At 56.1% G+C, this 17,146-nt stretch overlaps 1 protein-coding gene across 2 annotated transcripts in view; it reads right to left on the bottom strand.

Moving 5' to 3' along the window:
- The window catches only part of RUNX3 (RUNX family transcription factor 3), a 58,145-nt gene extending 41,562 nt beyond the window's left edge, over positions 1-16,583 (bottom strand). Inside the window, exons 1-2 of one of the 2 annotated variants that reach the window (XM_042950648.1) lie at positions 16,369-16,583; positions 16,013-16,160 (exon numbers count right to left, since the gene is read on the bottom strand). In XM_042950648.1, coding sequence (XP_042806582.1) covers positions 16,013-16,070 — 58 coding nt within the window. In that variant the 5' untranslated portion in view covers positions 16,071-16,160; positions 16,369-16,583. The remainder of the gene's footprint in view (positions 1-16,012; positions 16,161-16,368) is intronic. The other variant, XM_042950649.1, reaches the window with a different exon arrangement.
- Positions 16,584-17,146: the final 563 nt, after the last annotated feature.

Here is a 17,146-nt window from a genome sequence, read left to right on the forward strand (position 1 = left end):
GAGCTCACCATCACCATGTCCCAGGCCTTGTGCATCTCCGTGTGTCCTCACGATCACTGTCCGGGGCAGGGATGCTCCCATCTTACGGATCTCAGACTGAGGGTCTGAGAACTAAGTGGCTTGGCTGAGGTCCCAGAGCAGGGAAACAGGGCCCCTGGGAGGCACTTCAGGTCAGCCTGACCTCACGTGAGGCTGACTGTCCCACCCTCCAGGGGCCACACCCATGTAGACCACCAATCCTGCTCTAGGGAATTGTGGGCTTTGTAGTCTGGGGGTGCAAATACCCTGTCCCACCATACCAGCTGCCTGCTCTATAAGGGGGGCACAGTCCGGCATCCCCGGGAAGCATGGACAGGGCTTTGGCCTAAAAGCTGGTGGCCAGATCCTGCCCTATGTCCTGACTCCTCTGTGCCTCAGCCTCTCCATCTGTAAAATGGGTAGGCAGAGACTCAGATGACAGCCCCCTGGGCTTTAGGCTGCTTCAGCAGAGTGGTAGTGATACTCGCTGCTGAGTCAGAGGGAGAAAAACTCTGTCAGATGGGTCACTTTGCCACAGACAGCCGAGCCTGGTCTTGGGCGGGGACAAGCGGCGGGCGGTGTTGGAGTGGGCAGGTCTGAGTACCAGGCTGGGCTAGGGGACCTGACAGCCCCAGATGGAGCCTGGCTGCACCCCCCCTCCCCCAGCCCCGGCAGATGGGAGGCTATTTTTTAACTGACCCCACAGGAAGAAGAGGCCAGAAATGAGTTCAGGGGGTTAACCCAGGTCCCTAGGGCCCCTTCCTATTTGCATCCTCTTCCCCCACCACCCAGGGAGCTGTGTGGACTTCACCAGGAGCTCCCTGAAGCCTTCCAGAGCTCCCAGAAGATCAGACTGCTGGAGCTGGAGGGTCCCCACGTGGCCCCAGTGACATGTGGGGGAAGGGGGGGACGCCGAAACCCAGAGCCTGTCTTGCTCACTGCCATCCCTGCTGTGGGCTTCCACTGGGCCAGGCCGTCTCCTCCACTGCCACCTTTCTGGGGACCCTGGGCAGCCCCTCCTTCTCCCGGCCTCAGTTTCCCCGCCCTGTCAGATGATGGGTGCCCTGTAGGCATCTCTGAGGCCTCTCCCAGCTGAGCAAATTTGTTCTGGGCCGGGGCCTGTACTCTGTCCCATCAGTCCTGGGTTCCTGCGAGGCCTCCTCCCTCAAGCTCCAGCCCAGTGGACAGGGGCCAGTGGCAGGTGCTGGGGACCCCCCAGGAAGAGGAGGGATTTCCAGGTCAGAGAAGCAGGACCAGCCTGGGTAGGGGGGGTAAAGCAGCTTCCCCCTGCGGCCTCCGTCAGACCACATCACCAGGTGTCCCTCGGTCCCCGCAGGCAGGGGTTCCTGAAAAGTCCGGTGTCTGTTGCAATGGGTGTAGCCTCGGATGTGTGTTTGCCCGTGTGAGCATGTGCGTGTTCATAGGCGCACGGTGGGGGTGGGGCGAGTGTGGGGGTCGCTGGCACACAGGCGTGGGGGCCTAAGGCGGAGGTGGGGCCTTGCCGAGCTGTGGCAGAGGCCGCACCCGCCCCGGCAGATCCTACCCAGAACCCCTCGCCGGGGCCGGTCTGACTTGAAGGCCGAGTGTATGTGGGGGAGGGGCGCACGCAGGGCAGGGGTGCATGCCCGGGAGGGCACAGGGCCCAGATGCTCTCAGGGCCTCCAGAGGCTGGGACCCCCGTGGGTGCTCGACAGATGCTGACTCCGACTCGCCTCCTTTCATTTACTGTCTATTTAAAACCCTCTGTTAATACACAGCATGAATTGAATCCCTCACCCAACCCACCCCTGGCCCTGTGACACAATTAGTTTTGGCCCCTTGAGCCGTGTGAGGGTTAGGGGCGCTGACCCCCGCGCAGCCAAGACTCTGCATATGGATTTGGACGCCCCCAACCCTTAGCTACTGTTGCCTGGAAGCCGCACCAATAACATAAGCCGTCAACGAACACGTTTCTTGTGTGTCACATGTATCCTATATAATCAAGTAAAGCTAGAGAAAAGAAAACGTTATTACGAAAATCCTAAGGGAAAATGCTCTTACAGCACCGTATTTCTGGGGGGAAAGATCCATGTAGAGGTGGATCCTCGAAGTGCAAACCCGAGTTGCATCACTGTCAACCATCCTACAAGGACACTGGAACAAATTGGAAAATATAGAAAACCATTCAAAAAATGTTGAGGCCTGAAATCTTAGAGCCGGAGCGAATCCTCTGGGCATCTCTGAGGAGGTAGACGTCTGCAGGCTTCTTGATGTAATCGTATTAATTCTCCCAGCTGAGCGTTTCCCATGGGCTGCTGGTGGAGCTGAGCACTTTAAATACTGTCTTAGTAAGTTCTCTGAACTGTCATTTCTCCCCATTGTGCGGATGAAGAAACTGAGCGGAAGGGAGGGTAACTAGCTTTAGGGAGTGAGGGCAGAGCTAAGATTCCAGGCCTGGCTAACTAAAAAGAAAATTTTTTTTTAATGTTTATTTATTTTTGAGAGAGAGAGAGAGAGGGGACAGACAGAGCATGAACGGGGGCGGGGCAGAGAAAGAGAGAGGCACAGAATTCGACACAGGCTCCAAGCTCCGAGCTGTCAGCACAGAGCTCGACGCGGGGCTCGAACTCACGAGCTGCGAGATCATGACCCGGCTGGCTAGTTGGAAAAGTGCAGATCTTCTCAGGGTCCAGGGCTCGGCTCTCTGAGCAGACTGTGTTTCCCCATTCATCCTTCCAGCTGTATTTCCTGAGCACATCCTATGAACTAGACCTAACTCAGCTGTGAACAAGACAGATAAGGCTGTAATCTGAGCCCCCTAAATGGTCACAGACTGAGGTCCAATCTTGACCACAGCTTGATTGCAAGCTCTGGTTGTCGCTGGCTGAGCCATAGTCCTGCCTCCCCCAGGCAACAGGGGCTTCTATGAGCTTTTCGTCAGCCATGATATATTTAAAAGCCCAGGTCAGGTGCCTGTCTGATCAACTCATTGTTCACGTGGGCAGGGAGGCCATCAGGAGCCCACCCACCACTTCCGGCCCACTATTCTGGGCCAAGCTTCCCTGGGGCAAGGTGCTGGGTGTTGGCGTGGGGCCTGGTCTGGCAAGGGAGGGCGTAGAAGCCCAGGTCCCCTCTTGTGCTTGACTGATTGCCACAATACCCAATCTGTGCACTCAGTGCAAAACAGAGATACAGAGCCCCTGTTTAAAAAGCAGGAAAACAGGGGCGCCTGGGTGGCTCAGTCGGTTAAGTGTCCGACTTCGGCTCAGGTCATGATCTTGCGGTCCGTGAGTTCTAGCCCTGCGTCGGGCTCTGTGCTGATAGCTCAGAGCCTGGAGCCTGCTTCATATTCTGTGTCTCCCTCTCTCTGACCCTCCCCTGTTCATGCTCTGTCTCTCCCTGTCTCAAAAATAAATAATAAAAAAAGTTAAAAAAAAATTTTTTTTAAAAAAAGCAGGAAAACAAAGCTTTTAGCTTTCTTTCGTGATCTCTCTTAACTTGTCGTGGCATTGGTATTTGGTACTTAACGTTGTACCCCTTGGACACGGGGCCACCGTGGGGTGCGTGCAGACCCTCATAGACATCCGGGCCCCCACCCCAAACCTTGGTGTATGGGTCATGGGCACCTGTCCTCCCCATGCCCGCAATCATGCCCAGCCCTGCCTGTGGCGGGGGGGGGAGGGGGGGGCAGGACTGAGCCCACCTCTGTCCCTGCATTCTCCTCTGTCTCTTCCTACTTCACTTACAAAGCACAAAGGCAAAGATAAAATTAAGAATTTCAAGATGGCGGCTGCAGGGCAGTAACCCAAGTGTGGGGTCCCCTACTGAACTTGGAGCTTTGTGCCACCCCATAGGTCACAGTCTAAGAAGCTGGCCCTGCCTGAGGGAGGGACCCAGCTCAGATGTGAGGGTCAACCGCCCAACTCCCACCCCAGCAACAGAGCCCCTGACACGCAGAGGTGCAGGGAAGGTGTGGGGTGTGTAGGTGAGCAAATGTATTCAGGAACCGCCTCTCGTGCACTGGGCTGTGCCTGCGGGAGGGGCGGGCAGAGGCTGGGTTTGAACCCCAGCTCTACCGCTTATAAACTATGTGAACTCGAGCCAGTGACTTCATTTCTCTAGGCCTCAGTTTCCTCCCCTGCAAAACGCAGATGAAAATGTTCACCTCGCAAGGTTGTGAACATTAGCAGTGATGTATATAAAGTGTGGAGCCCAGCACTGGCACAGTCAACTTCAGAGGTGACTCAGGGCAGAGAGATGTATCACCAGGCAAACCCGGGGGTCCCTAACCAGGGGCAGAGGCATGTCTGTGTGTCCCGCACCCCACATGGGGCACCCGAGAGGGGAATTTCAGGGGACTTCTGCAAGATGCCCAGGCCAGTAGGCTTGGGCATGACGCTGGGCCAAATAGAATCCGCACTCGGTGGGAGAGACCGCTTAGGAGAGGAACCCAGAGGGAGGCGCCCTCACCAAAGTGCTCACGGTGCTGTTACGAGAAGGATAGCACGGGCCCCGGCCAGAGAAGAAAGAAGCCCTTTGTTTGTACCACATGTGGACCTGGGCCAGCCATGGGATTTCGGCCTGGCTTTCTGGAGTGTTTGCAAGCTCCTCTTTGGCCGTGTCCTTCCTTGACCTCCCTGGGCCTCAGTTTCCCCATCTGTGCCCTGGTGAGAGAGAGGGCCACTGTACATCAAGTGCCTTCTGAGTGGACCTTGCACGGTGCCTTACCAACCTCCCCTCTTCGGTCCTCAAATGTCAACTGGTCCATCTCTCAGATGAGAGAGCTGAAGCCCAGGGAAGGCGATGACTCACCCAGCAAAAAAGGGACGGAGCTGGCTCGCATTGGCCAGGCCTGGTGCTGGCAGCTCTTCCCAGGAAGGGGACCAGTGCAAGCGAAGGAATGTTCCTCAGCCCGAGAAGACCTCGATTAACTCAGAGCTGCTGTGCCGTGGTAAGGTGCACAGGCTCTCCAGACGCGGGCTGCCTGGGGTGGAACCCCAGCTGGGTGGCCTTGGGCAGGTGGTTTAACCTCTCTGGTCTTCAGTTTCCTCTTCTATAAAACTGACTTAATAGCATTTGTCTAATACGGTTGTGAGGGTTCACAGAGGCATTAGTGAGACCTGTATGTAAGAGTTTGCTGCTAAAGTATAACTACTTAAGAGTTGAGTTGTTATAATTGGGTTTCCTAGACAATTACACCTTGATCAATGCCAACTTTGTACTTTTCCTTTTTGTATTGAGCACCCAGCTAATTGCTCTTTCAAGTCTTCGGCAATTTCCTCTCTCCTTGAAAAAAAGAATTCCCTGACACCCCCTCCCCCCCAGCCCCCGCACAGCGCCTATAGACACGGTAGGTTTAAAGGCTCTTGCTAGAGCAGCTTTTCCCAAAGTGGGTGCCTCAGCACACCAGCCCCAGGAGGAGCCTAGGTTCATTAGCATATTAAAGGCTCTGAAAAGTCCTTCAGCAAAATACTCGGCTGGACCTTGTTTGATACAGCCTTCCCCAGTCTGGTTTGGTCACAGAGCCCCTTTATTTCTGCTCGACACCTGACAACATCTGCCGAACACACGGTGGGAGATACCCCCCTCATTTCCTGGTTTCTAGGAAATGGCAGACAGAGCGGAGCGAGACGGATGAGTAATGCCCCTCACAGAGATGCGTGGTTACCCGACCCCTGCAGAAATCGTCTGCACCGAAGCTCTTCCCTCGCTTGGCTGGTCCCCTGTGCACTCACCTTCACTGTCTGATTCAGTCCCCACAGCAGCCTGGGGAGGTCAGTAGCGTCAATATCCCCATCTTACAGATGAGGAACTTGAGGTTCAGGGAGGTTAAGTGGCCACACAGACAGTAAGTGGCAGATCCGGGAGACAGACCCACAGGTTCTGATTCTAAACCCCACATTCTTTTTATGAGCATTGATAGGAAAAACAAAAATAGATCTCATTCTGCCAGGATCAATCTTCCCCAGTGACATGCTTTTAAAAATCTAAAGTGTTTTTTCCCCCTATACACTGAACGTATCGCAAACTTAAAATCTTTAGCGGTTTTTTTTTTTTTTTTCTGATTACAAAAGCAACCCGTGCTGGCTCTGTGTAAGACTTTTTAAACACTTTGAGTTGGAAAAAGAGAAAGTCCACATGGTCCCATGCAGCGAGGGGCTACAGCATTGAGCAGCACAGACATAGAACATTTCCGTCATCACAGAAAGTTCTGTTGGACAGAGCCACTCTAGCCTCTTCCTAGAATCCCGACGTATATGCATAATGATTCTTAACATTCTTGATGAGGTTCCCGGATACGTTTATGTCTCTGTATGGCCTCACCCATAAAGGGAAGAGAGACTCCAGAGGCAAATACTAAAAATGGGGGGAAATAGTCTGAAAGTAAATAGATCGAATGATAGTGGTTTTCTCTGGGTGTTGAGATTATAGTTTCTTTTTAAATTTCCTAGATCCTTTAGGATTTCTATGATATAAAATACAGAGTTTCTGATGGATCTGTAGTTTCCCTAATGTTCTTGGTGCTTCTAAAATCTTTAAGCTCTGATCTTACCCCAGCTTAATTTATTATTATTATTTTTTAAATTATGGACTCATGCGGGCGCCTGAGTGGCTCAGTGGGTTAATGTCTGACTTGGGCTCAGGTCGTGATCTTGCGGTTCGTGGGTTCGAGCCCCGCGTCGGGCTCTGTGCTGACAGCTCGGAGCCTGGAGCCTGCTTCGGATTCTGTGTCTCCCTCGCTCTCTGCCCCTCCCCTACTCGTGCTCTGTCTCTCTCTTTCTCCAAAATAAACGTTAAAAAAATAATAATAAAAATAAATTATGGACTCTATGAAGAATGGAAGCCTGCACAAGTCAAGGGAAGGAGACAGAGGTTTCTTCTCGGGCCCTGGGCCCCTCCGGCCCGGGGCCGTTCTAGGCAGAGCTGGCATTACCACATGCCATCCGTGCAGCCGCTCAGGGTGCTTTGCTTAGAAGAGCCCCACACTTGGTGTAATGTCCCGCGGTTGCCATCCTGAAACTCCCAGTGATTTTTTGTACAAGCCCTGCAAACTGTGTCGCTGCCTTGGGTGCCGGGATTCTCCCTGGGATGGGTTGCGTTTTGACTGCTCTGCGCCGTCGCCCTTGTCCTCATCAGACCAGAGATGTGCACCCCCATGGAGCCCTCTACGTGCCTGAGAACAAGAGTGCTTCGGTGGCTCGGATGTATGTCTAGGGAGTGATAAAAATAGGGTTTGCAAGTGGGTGCGGGAGGGCCCCTGTGGTCTCTGTTCACACACATACACGCGCTCAAGGCGCACGTTTGCACTGGCCTATTTCAGAGGCAGCCTGGTGCATCATGGGATGCCTTGTCCCACATCACTGCCCAACTCGGATCCTGCCTGGACTCCCCTCCTTGAAGGCCATGCCCAACCTCTAGGCCAGCCTCCTCTCCAGCCTTTTCTCCCTCAGCCTCTCCTCAAGACCCCCAAGCTCTCCCATCTCTAAGAAACTCTTTATATGTAGTCTTTCTCCGTCCCTTAGCCAGCACTGTTAATTCTGCCTGGACCACTGATGTTCCTTCCTTTCCAGACCTACCCACCTCAGACTCTACCCTTTCTGTGAAGCCTTCTAGAAGCACTTGAGAAGGAATTGCACTGGTTGCGTAGAGGAGAATATGAATCACTTTGCCTGGAGGTGTCAGGGAGGGCTCCGTGGAGGTGGTGAGGCCAGGCCTTAAAGAAGAAGAGACGTCTGCCAGGTAGAAGGAAGAGCTTTGTTGGGCTGGCTCTGATGTCAGACAGATGATGACACGTATCTGGGCTTCACCAGCTACTAGCTGCATGACCTTGGGTGAGTCCCGTCCCTTTGCTGAGCCCCAGTTTCCCCATCTGTAAAGTGGGGATAATACCAATAACCCCCTGCTACATGGATTGTGGTAGAGATGAAGTGAAATGAGGTATTCTTGGAAAGGAACCGCACACAGAGCCTGGCACACCATAAGTCATCAAGAAGTGTGGTTCCTGTGTCCCTTCCTCACTGCCTTCCTCCTCCTAAATATTACTTTCCGCGGGTCACACCATCACCGAGTCTGTTTGTTTATTCATTTCCGCCACGGAGGTGAAGATCCTGTGATGAATATCTAGTGGGGTCATGGGAGCATTTATGGAAGTCCTGGAAGGCTGAGGCTCCACATAGATAAGAAGGGCACAGGCCGAGGGGTGCTGGCCTATCTCCCCGGGGCATTTTCCAGAGGTGAACTCTTTCCACTCGTCACTAAAACATCGGCTCCGGGAGGGTGGGTATCTTTGCCTTTTGCCTGCTCCTGTATCCCCATTTCCCAGAACAGTGTGTGGCGTGCATGCAGTCGATGTTTAATAAATGTCCACCAGAAGGTTAACAGCACCAACTGGTCCCCATTACTTCCCAAGTCCTGGGCATTCCGGGAAAACGGTCTCCCCGTGAGGGCCACAACACAGGCCACACAAGCGTTTCCTGAGCACCTGCTGTATGCGTGGCTCTGCCCGGCCCAGGGCAGACCCTTCCTTCACAGCCTGACAGGGCTGGGTCCTGGAGGAGGATGACAGACGCGGTGATTTGGCAAGAAGAAGAGAGAGGAGGGGTGGCCAGCGGGGCCCAGGCTGGGCAGGAGCAGGCTGGCCCCACACTGTGGTGTGTAGGCTGGCAGGAGGCCCAGCTCAGTGTTTAAAGGTTTAGAAGACGCTCAGTCACCCAAAGGGTTAGTAACAAAGGCTCCCCGCCATAAGTACACCATGTAGCATTGACTATGACATTGTAGTGTTTTCCTTCCAGTCTTTTTTCTAAAGTCTTATTCTCAGGGGTGGCTTCCCTTCCCCTTCGGGAAGGTATACGGCGGCTTTTTAGGGGGGAAACAGGCTCTCCTTTGGGTCCCCCACCACCGCTAACAAGGGGCTCCTCATTCCCACCATCCTGGCTCTGACACATCTTCCTGAGACATGAGAGTGTCCAGAGCTGTGTGAGGGGCTTCAGCGGGTCTAACCTCCTGCCCTTGCTTCCTCCGTGGGCAGGGGCAGGACTCAGGTCTGCTGAGGGATGACTCAGGGGAAGCCTCAGAGTGGGGGGCACTTCCCAGGGCTATGGGGGTGTCGGTGCTTAGCCATGGAGCACTCAGGTGAGGGCATGGAGAAAACGGACCTTTCCTCTCCTCCTCACCCCCATTCCTTTTGCCCTCTTTTTCATTGGAACGCCCCCAAGTTTCCTCTTCCCTTAATACCTTCTGCTGGCTCTGCACCCAGCCACCTTTTCCTCTGAACAGAGATGAGCAGACCAGTTGGACTCACTGACGCTAAAGGGTCATGGCTACGGGGTCCCGGATGGGCACCCCAGAGGGGCTGAGTGGGATTTCAGTCACCATATCACGCAGTGCAGGACGTTTTAAAGGGGGGGGGGAGACTTTGGTCACCTCTGCAAATCATAAGTTATGGGCATCCACCCTTTCCGCCCACATGTAAGTCTGAACCTTTTGCCAAAAACACTTTTCCCAGACGCGAAAGAAAACCCCAAAGAGGAACCTAAACCATCACGCTGCGGTGCCGATCGGACGGGAGTGCCCAGGCTCCCACCAACAAGCGTTTCAAAGAATGAGCCAGACGGTAAAGGGGGAAGTGAGGGGGCCACTGGAAACCTCCCAGGCTGGTCAGCCTTGGTTCATTCAATCCCTGGTCCATCCATTCTCCCTTCTCTCCACCTATTTAGCAAGAAACGCTGGGTGGTCCTTCTTGACAAGTGGGGGGTGGGGTGGGTAAGAGTGGGGCAGGACACTCCCAAGGCCTGGAGGGGACAGGGGAAGGCCCGGGAAGGCACCCCAGGGGGAGGCCAGAGGAGAGAGAGGCAACTTTCTCACTTTGCCTATCCCGCTCAGAATCAGACAGGAACTTCCCCCGGGAGGAGGGAAACATTAAATAGCCATAATTTCCAGCATTTATGGAGGGCTTGACTCTGCACTAACCCTCTGCACTTGACCCTGCGTTAAGCACGTAATATATATCCTCGTTGAACCCATCCAACAAGCTTTGAATTGGCTACTGTTTGTTCTCCCCATTCTAAAGATGGGGAAACTGGGCTCAGAGAGGAGCAACGCTTTGTCTAAGGCAAGCCTCGAGAGGCTGCAGCCTGGGCTTGTAACCACAGTTTATGTTGCCTTGTCCCCATAGAACGCCTTCTTCTCTGCCACCCTCCCAGAGGGCCGTTGGCAAGGGGTCTCATGGTCCCCCTACAGCCTCTTCCGTGCTTACCCCTCTCTGGCACTGAGAAAACCAGACGCGGGAATATCTGCTGTGGCAAATGATGGGATTGGAGGCCCAGCCGAGTGGCCCATGCCCAGCAGGAGACAGACCGCTGAGTGAGCCCTTGCTGCACGCGGGCCAGCACGGGGCTGCGGGACAGGCCCCATTCGCTCTTGGAAAGCACCCTTGGAGGGCAGTGCTCCCAGACCCATCTCACAGAGGAGGAAACTGAGACTCAAACAGGTGAATCAACATGTTGGCTACAAAACCGCTTAAACCCGGTCGGCCTGACTCCTCAACTATGTGCAGGGTGGAAGGTTTGTCGCTGGGTGGGCAAGAAAACTTGGTTTCTTGTTGCTGAATTGGACCTTACCCAGGCCAGACCCCTCTTTGGGCCTCAGTTTCCCCTTCTGTATAATCAGGAGGTGGCACTCTCCATCTGCCAGCTCCAATGTATCCTGCACGGGCTCACTGTTTTGGGTTCTCGCGACTTCCCGAGGTATGACGGGGTCTTACTCCCATGCTAGTCCCACAATTCCCAGAGCCCCTCCTTGCTTGGGGTTGGGGGGAGGGCTGCCTTTGGAAGGTGCTCTTTCAAGGCCAATGACAGAGGGCCTGGGCTCCATGGAGGGGCTAAAGCTCTTCCTTCCACCTCCCTCTTCCCTTCTTCTTATTTCTACCAGGTCGGCGGGATACTCAGCACCAAGCTGGGCACCAGGGCTGGCCCTGGGAGGCCAGGGCTCCTGGGTGGTTGCAGGTGGTCCCGGGGAAGACTCCTGGCAGAGGGGGTGTCTGAGCTCAGTTTTGAAGATTGGGTGAGACTCCCCAGCTCCCGGGGCGGGGTGGGGGGGCACACGCTGGGTGGTGGATTTGAGAAAGGGTCTGCCGATGAGGCATCTCAGGGGCCGGGAGTAAGGACGGGCGTATCTGCTGCCCGTTCCTCCCGCCCAGCCAAACCCTGAGCCCAGGCCTCAGTTTCCCCACCTATCGAGCAGTCTGGACTGGCTCAGAGGCAAGGCTGGGATCCGTGGAGGCTGCTCTCCCCTGCCTCTCAGAACCTTCTGGAGGGTCAGGTTTTCAGGCCCTGTTGCTCAGGGGCATCCTTCTCCCAGCTCCGCTCCCCTCCGTAAACTCCCCTACTCCCTCAGGTAACCAAGCAAGCCTCGGCTTTGATGCGGCCACCTCAAGGCCGAAGCGTCAATGGGCCCTCTATGTGACCAGTGGGGCCGCTGGGGGCCGCCAGCTGCCGTAGCGGGCGTGGGTGAGGCCTGGACACACAGTCCCACTGTGTGGGGCTGGCTCATGCCCGCCCAGACCCTGTGGCTGGTGGGGGGCTCCCAGGAATGTCTCCCCGGGGGGCACTTGGGACAGACAGGGTGGTCTGGGGAGACGGGTGTGTGCAGGGCAGCCCCGGGAGCCACCGTCAAAGGGGCCCAGCAGACGTGGCGCCAGCTAAGCACCATGGTGGACGCAGGATAGCTGGCGGTCGGTCTGGTCAGTCCGTTCATCTCCCAGGGCTGGGGAGGGAGGGGGAGGCTGCCATGGGCACACCGCTGAGGGTGACCAACTGTCTTGAGGTGCCTGGGATTGGGGACTTTCAGGGCAAAACCCAGGAGAGTCCCCTGTTGTTGGCCACTGCCCAGAGCTTAGGAAAGGACGGTGACTGACCTCTCTGGTCTGGGCAGCTTCCTCCCTGTCCGGTGACCTCTGAGTCAGACCATCCGGGCCCGATTTGCCCAGTGCCACCTTGTCCACCCTCCGCCTCCACGCAGCCCTGCCTCATGCCCAAGAGGCCGTTTTCCATTTCTCCCGGGCGTCTTCGGGGGGAGGAGCTGCGAGTCAACTGCCCACCCAACCGCGGCTTCGAGAACCTTGGCCAGACTGGAGGCCCAACAGACCTGCCGTCCATCCACCTCAATGCTTCCGCCGGCTCCCGCCATCCCGGGGGCGGGGGCGCCCAGAGTCGTCTCAGTCCTGTCTCCACACCTTTGCCCCAGGCCGTTCTCTCTCTGGGGGATGCCTTTTCCCCCCTTGTCACCTCTTCACCCCGCAAGACCCAGCCAGACCCAGCCTGAATGTCTGAAGTTCTCCAGAGGAATTGCTCTCTCTTCGCCCAGCTGGGTTAGTACCCCTCTTCAAACTTCTAGACTTCCGTTCTTTCCCCCTTATAACATGGATCACCCACACCCCAGTGCAATTTTCAGCTTACTCATCCTTTCCACACCGGACCTTGAGCTCTTCAAGGACAGAGAATCTGACCCAGTCACCCTTGTGTCCAAGATCCCAGCGCAAGGCCAGGCTCGTGGAAATTATAAGAACGAAGATGTTTGTGGGGCGTGTCGCCCGGGCTAGGTGCCCTATTCGTCTAATACTCTCCAGAGCCCCGTGAGGTTGGCATATAATCATCACCCCCATTTTACTGACGGGGAGACAGGTACAGAGAGGTGAGGTGACTTGTCCCCGGATGCGGAGTTAGCGAAGGAAGGACAGAGTCAGGGTCCACAGCCTGAGCTTGAATCTGGGCTGTGCCCTCTACTCCCAGATAGGCTTTTGCAGAATTACCGGATAAACGAGAACCCCTGCCTCCCCAGGGTCTCCTAAATCCCGCATGTGGCAATTCAGGCTCATTTCCTCCAGTTTCCTCCCCAGAAGGCTCCCCTCCTTCAGTGTCCTGAGGGGAGCGCTTTTGCCTGCGAGGGTGCCGTTTAGGGGTGTGCTGCCAGGGGGGTGCCCCAGAGAAGGGCCTCATGCGCCGTTTAGCACAAGGGCCCTGGCCTTCAGTGGAGCTGCGGATGGGCCCTTGGGCATCCTCAGAGCCATCGCCTGCGTTTGTCAGATGGGGAAACCGAGGCCCGAAGAGAGGAAGGGACTTGCCCATAGATGCACGGTACGTCTGAGTCAGAGTTAGGTCTCAGGGTCTCCGTTTGCCAAAGAGAAGAATAAATACCCTGTGTCCGGGTCTAGTCCCGGCAGACGAGGAGGGAGAAGGACGGAGACTTGCGGAGGGTGCAGGGGCCACCCCAGGAGGCCTCTCACGCCTTCCGTCCTGGGGCCTGGAATTCTGCCAGCAGCCTGCCAGCCTTTCGAGTTGAGCATTGCCCTCTGCTTTCCTCCTCCCCCGCTACTTCAGGGTGGGAACCGAACGTCTCTCCACCCTCTTCCCCAGCCTCTTCTCCGGAGTGAACTGAGGTGAGTTTGGGAACTGGGAATCCACGTGTTGCAAGGCTCCCCAGGGGTGGAGACGTCCTGAGAGCCGCTGAGGGACCGGGGCCCGAGGCCTGGAGTTCTGCTTTTGCACGGAATTCAGGACATCTGTAGACTGGGGTGGGGAACACGTGACATCCTTCCTTTCATGAATCTCTAACTAAAATTCAGCCTCTATTTCCACCGTGATTTTGTCGCCAGTGGAAATCCTAGGTGTGCTTCTGTCTCCTCGGGGCCCGTCCCAGATTATCCAGAAATAATGTTTCCGCTCAGCCACTGGGTTGTGGCGGCTCCTGGGCCTCCTGAGGTCTTTTCACGCAGCGTGTCACGACAGAGACCTCACCCCTTGCTTTTTTGTCGTTTGATGACCGTATTTTCCACAGGTTTGGTTTCCTGCACTTAAAAAATGTGATTCTGAGAAGGAGTCTATAGGCTTCCTGAGACCCCAGAAAGATCTGTGACTCAGGATAGGTTAAGGACCCCACGTGGGGCAGTATGGAGCCCGGGACTTTACGGCCCAGAGGTTGGATGTCTCTGGGGACAGAAGTGGCAGACTGGGGGAGACAGAGCCCCCAAAGTAAGCGTGCCGTAAACGGAATGTGGGAAATGGAGCTGGGCAGGAGAGGAGGGGTCGGTCAGAGTGTGGACGGACGCCTCGGGCCCCAGACCTCGAGCCCTCCCCGCGGACCCTGTCTTACAAAGCACATCTGTGTCCCTGTCCGTCAGGAATCCTGTCTGTGGGCGCACGTGGGGCCCAAAGCCGCCAGCTCTCCTCTCCCTCCCGCTCCTTGCTGCCGGCTGCCCTCTCTCTCTCTCGGGCTCCACGGCGTCAGGAGCCCATCTTCGGTGGCAGGTCCCTTCATCTCGTCTCCCCAGATTGCTTTGTTTTAAACTCTGCAGCCCTCCATCTTGCTCATGGAGGGAGAAGCACTGATTACAAAGACCCAGCAAATGGTTTTTATAAACTCTTATTTTCTTGCCACAGACTGCCTTTAATTAGCTCCGAGGACTACAAAGGGGGATTGCGTTATAATAGGAGCAGTTTGAAGGAAGGCTGTCAGCTCCCAGACCTGAGGCTGCTGCTTGTCACCAGCCACAACCAGGTTTGGCCGGAGTGTATCCGCCTCAGAGGTGGCGGCCCCTCCTCCCCCCGCCACGACTCCGTCCCCATCTGCAGCCATGCAGCCGGCCTCAGCCTCTCTCTAGGGAGGAGGAAGGGGTCCCACCTCAGACAAGCCCTTGCAGAAACCTTTAAACGATAAGCACCCAAATGTGCCTCGGTCCCTGCCCGGAGCTGGCCGCCCAGGGACGGTCTCTGAGTCACTCCGTTAGCCAGCAGTGGGACAGGCCGGTGGGCAGAAAGGCAGACAGACAGTCAGACCAACTTCGGTATCTCAGTTGACCACCTCAGCTGAGAAAAGGCAACCCCAGCCCCCTGAACCTTGGAGTCGCAGACCCCACGCAGCTCCTCTCTCTTTTCTGGAGGAGACCCCGTCTCCGTGAGTCACCCAGAGGCACTGGCCTCCTGCACGGCCCATCCACAGCCTCAGACGATCGGAATGTCCCAACCGGAGGGGTCACAACAGAGAGGTTAAGTTACTCGCCTAAGGCCACTGGGCAAGGTAGCCACTGACCTGGGACGCAGGCTCAGGGCCACTGGACCCCCAGTCTCAGGTGCCACAGCCCCATCTGGACTCCTGCTGGGGGTTGGCGGGGGGTGGGGGAAGGCAGCAGGGGGTGGCCTGAGACCATGGCGCATCAGCCCTACGAGCCGGACAGAGGCAAGAAAAGTCTCCCCCTGAACCCTAGCCTCCATCAGCGGTCCCAAGTGGGGGATCCTGGAACCCTATCTTTTTTGAAGGACACAGCCCAAACCTCTGGGTCACTCACTCTAGGCCACGAATAGAGGCAAATCCAGCCAGAAACACTTTCTTCTCCTCTGTGACCAAGATTATAAACCTTCCCCAGTCCTGCTCCCCCCGCCCCCCGACACTTAGCCAGTTTCAGCGCGCCCCGGAGCTATGCAAGCTCTCGACAAAAGCCCGTAGCCGTCTCTTCCCTCTGCTTCCCTCAGTCCGGGACGACTTGGAAAGCACTGGAGAAGTCCTCAGAAAGATCTTTAGATCCATGGCTCTTGACAGAAGCTGGTCTGGCTCTGGGAGGACTGAGTGTGCCCCAGAGCCCGCGTCTGCCTGAGCTCTCCAGGTGGGCCAGGGGCCCCCGTCAGTGAGGCAAGAAGCCTCAGGTCACAGGCACTCCCTCCATGTCCTCTCCACCCCAGGACCCTTCGAGGTCGGCCTTTGAGGTCTTGTGGTATCCATTTCCCCTACCGCTTGCTGTCCCCACCAACTGAGGAGAAAAGTCCCACAGAAGTCCACTCCAGGAGACCACGGAGGCCACCAACCCCTCTTCCCACCTCAGGCTTTCAAGAGTCAGCGGATTTCGGTAGGCAGGCCGTGACCTTGAAGGCAGCCAGGGTGTTCGGTGGAGGGACGCGGTCCGGGGCCTGGCCACAGCTCCCCACCCGAAAGGCTCAGCCCAGTGCCCTGGGCAATCGTTACTCACCGCGGATGAAGGTTGGCGAGTAGGTCGGGAAGGAATCGAAGATGCTGTTCGAAGCCATGCCCCTCTCTGAGGAAGGCGAGAAATCAGACCTTCAGGGGGTCGGGTTGGGATTGACTTGGTTGGCTGTTGTTTTATTTTTTCCTGGCTACTTTTGAAAATAAAAGGGGGGGGGGTGGTGTCGCTTTTTGTTTGTTTTTTGTTTTGTTTTGTTTTGTTTTGTCTCTTTTTCCCCCCCTATTGCTACGAAAAAGAAAAAAGGAAAGAACGCGAGAGTGTGTGTGTGAGCGAGAGAGAGAGAGAGAGAGAGAGAGAGAGAGAGAAAAAAATCCCCAAGGAAAGTAAGTTTCTGTTTGTACCCAAGAATTTGGATTCCCGGTCCCACAGGAATGTCTAGCCACAAATTTTCAACAGAAGCGTATGCAGAGTGTATCATTAGATGGCGGGAAGGGGCCTTCGGCAGCCAGGGCGGAGAAGCACGTAGGGCAGGGAGAGCAGAGCCAGGCCCAGCATCAGCGCCACGGGGAATGAATGAATGAGGCTCACCCCCGACAGAGCCCAGGCTCCAGTGGGTGCGAGGGCGGCCCGGGGGTGGGGAGGACCGGGAGCCAACCAGCTCCCGCGCAGGGCCCTGAAGGCGGCTGAGGGCCTGGCCTTGTGGTTCTGTGGTTGAGGGACCAGGCCTTCACAGTGTCAACCCAACCTCAGCTCACAGGATACAAGAAGCCAGCTCGCGGCCTTGGCCCATTGGCTGGGCTGTGGTCACCTGGGCTGTGATGTCACGGCCTCTTAGAAGATCTTGTGGCTGCCTCTCTCTCTTTTTGGAAAAAAAGAAAAAAAAAAAAAAAGAGGGAGAGAAAGAGAAAGAGAGAGAGAGGAAAAAAAAAAAAAAGTGATGGCTTTTATTTGTGGGGCTGGCCTCAGCACGCGGCCCAGGAGCAGAACCGAAAGCAGTTGGAGGGGGTGGCCGGGCGGTGGTTTGGATCCTGCAGGAGACTCATTTTTAATTAAGGCCAGTGTTGGCCTGGGCGGGCCCGGAGGCCCGAGGGCCCTCCCCAGACCCACCGGCGGGTGGCAGGGCTCTCCTCCGCGCCACCCAGCCCCTGGGCTGCGGCTGACACCCTGCCACAGTCCACC

Source organism: Panthera leo, chromosome C1 (genome assembly GCF_018350215.1).
Source record: "Panthera leo isolate Ple1 chromosome C1, P.leo_Ple1_pat1.1, whole genome shotgun sequence".
In the NCBI taxonomy this organism is placed as follows: Eukaryota; Metazoa; Chordata; class Mammalia; order Carnivora; family Felidae; genus Panthera; species Panthera leo.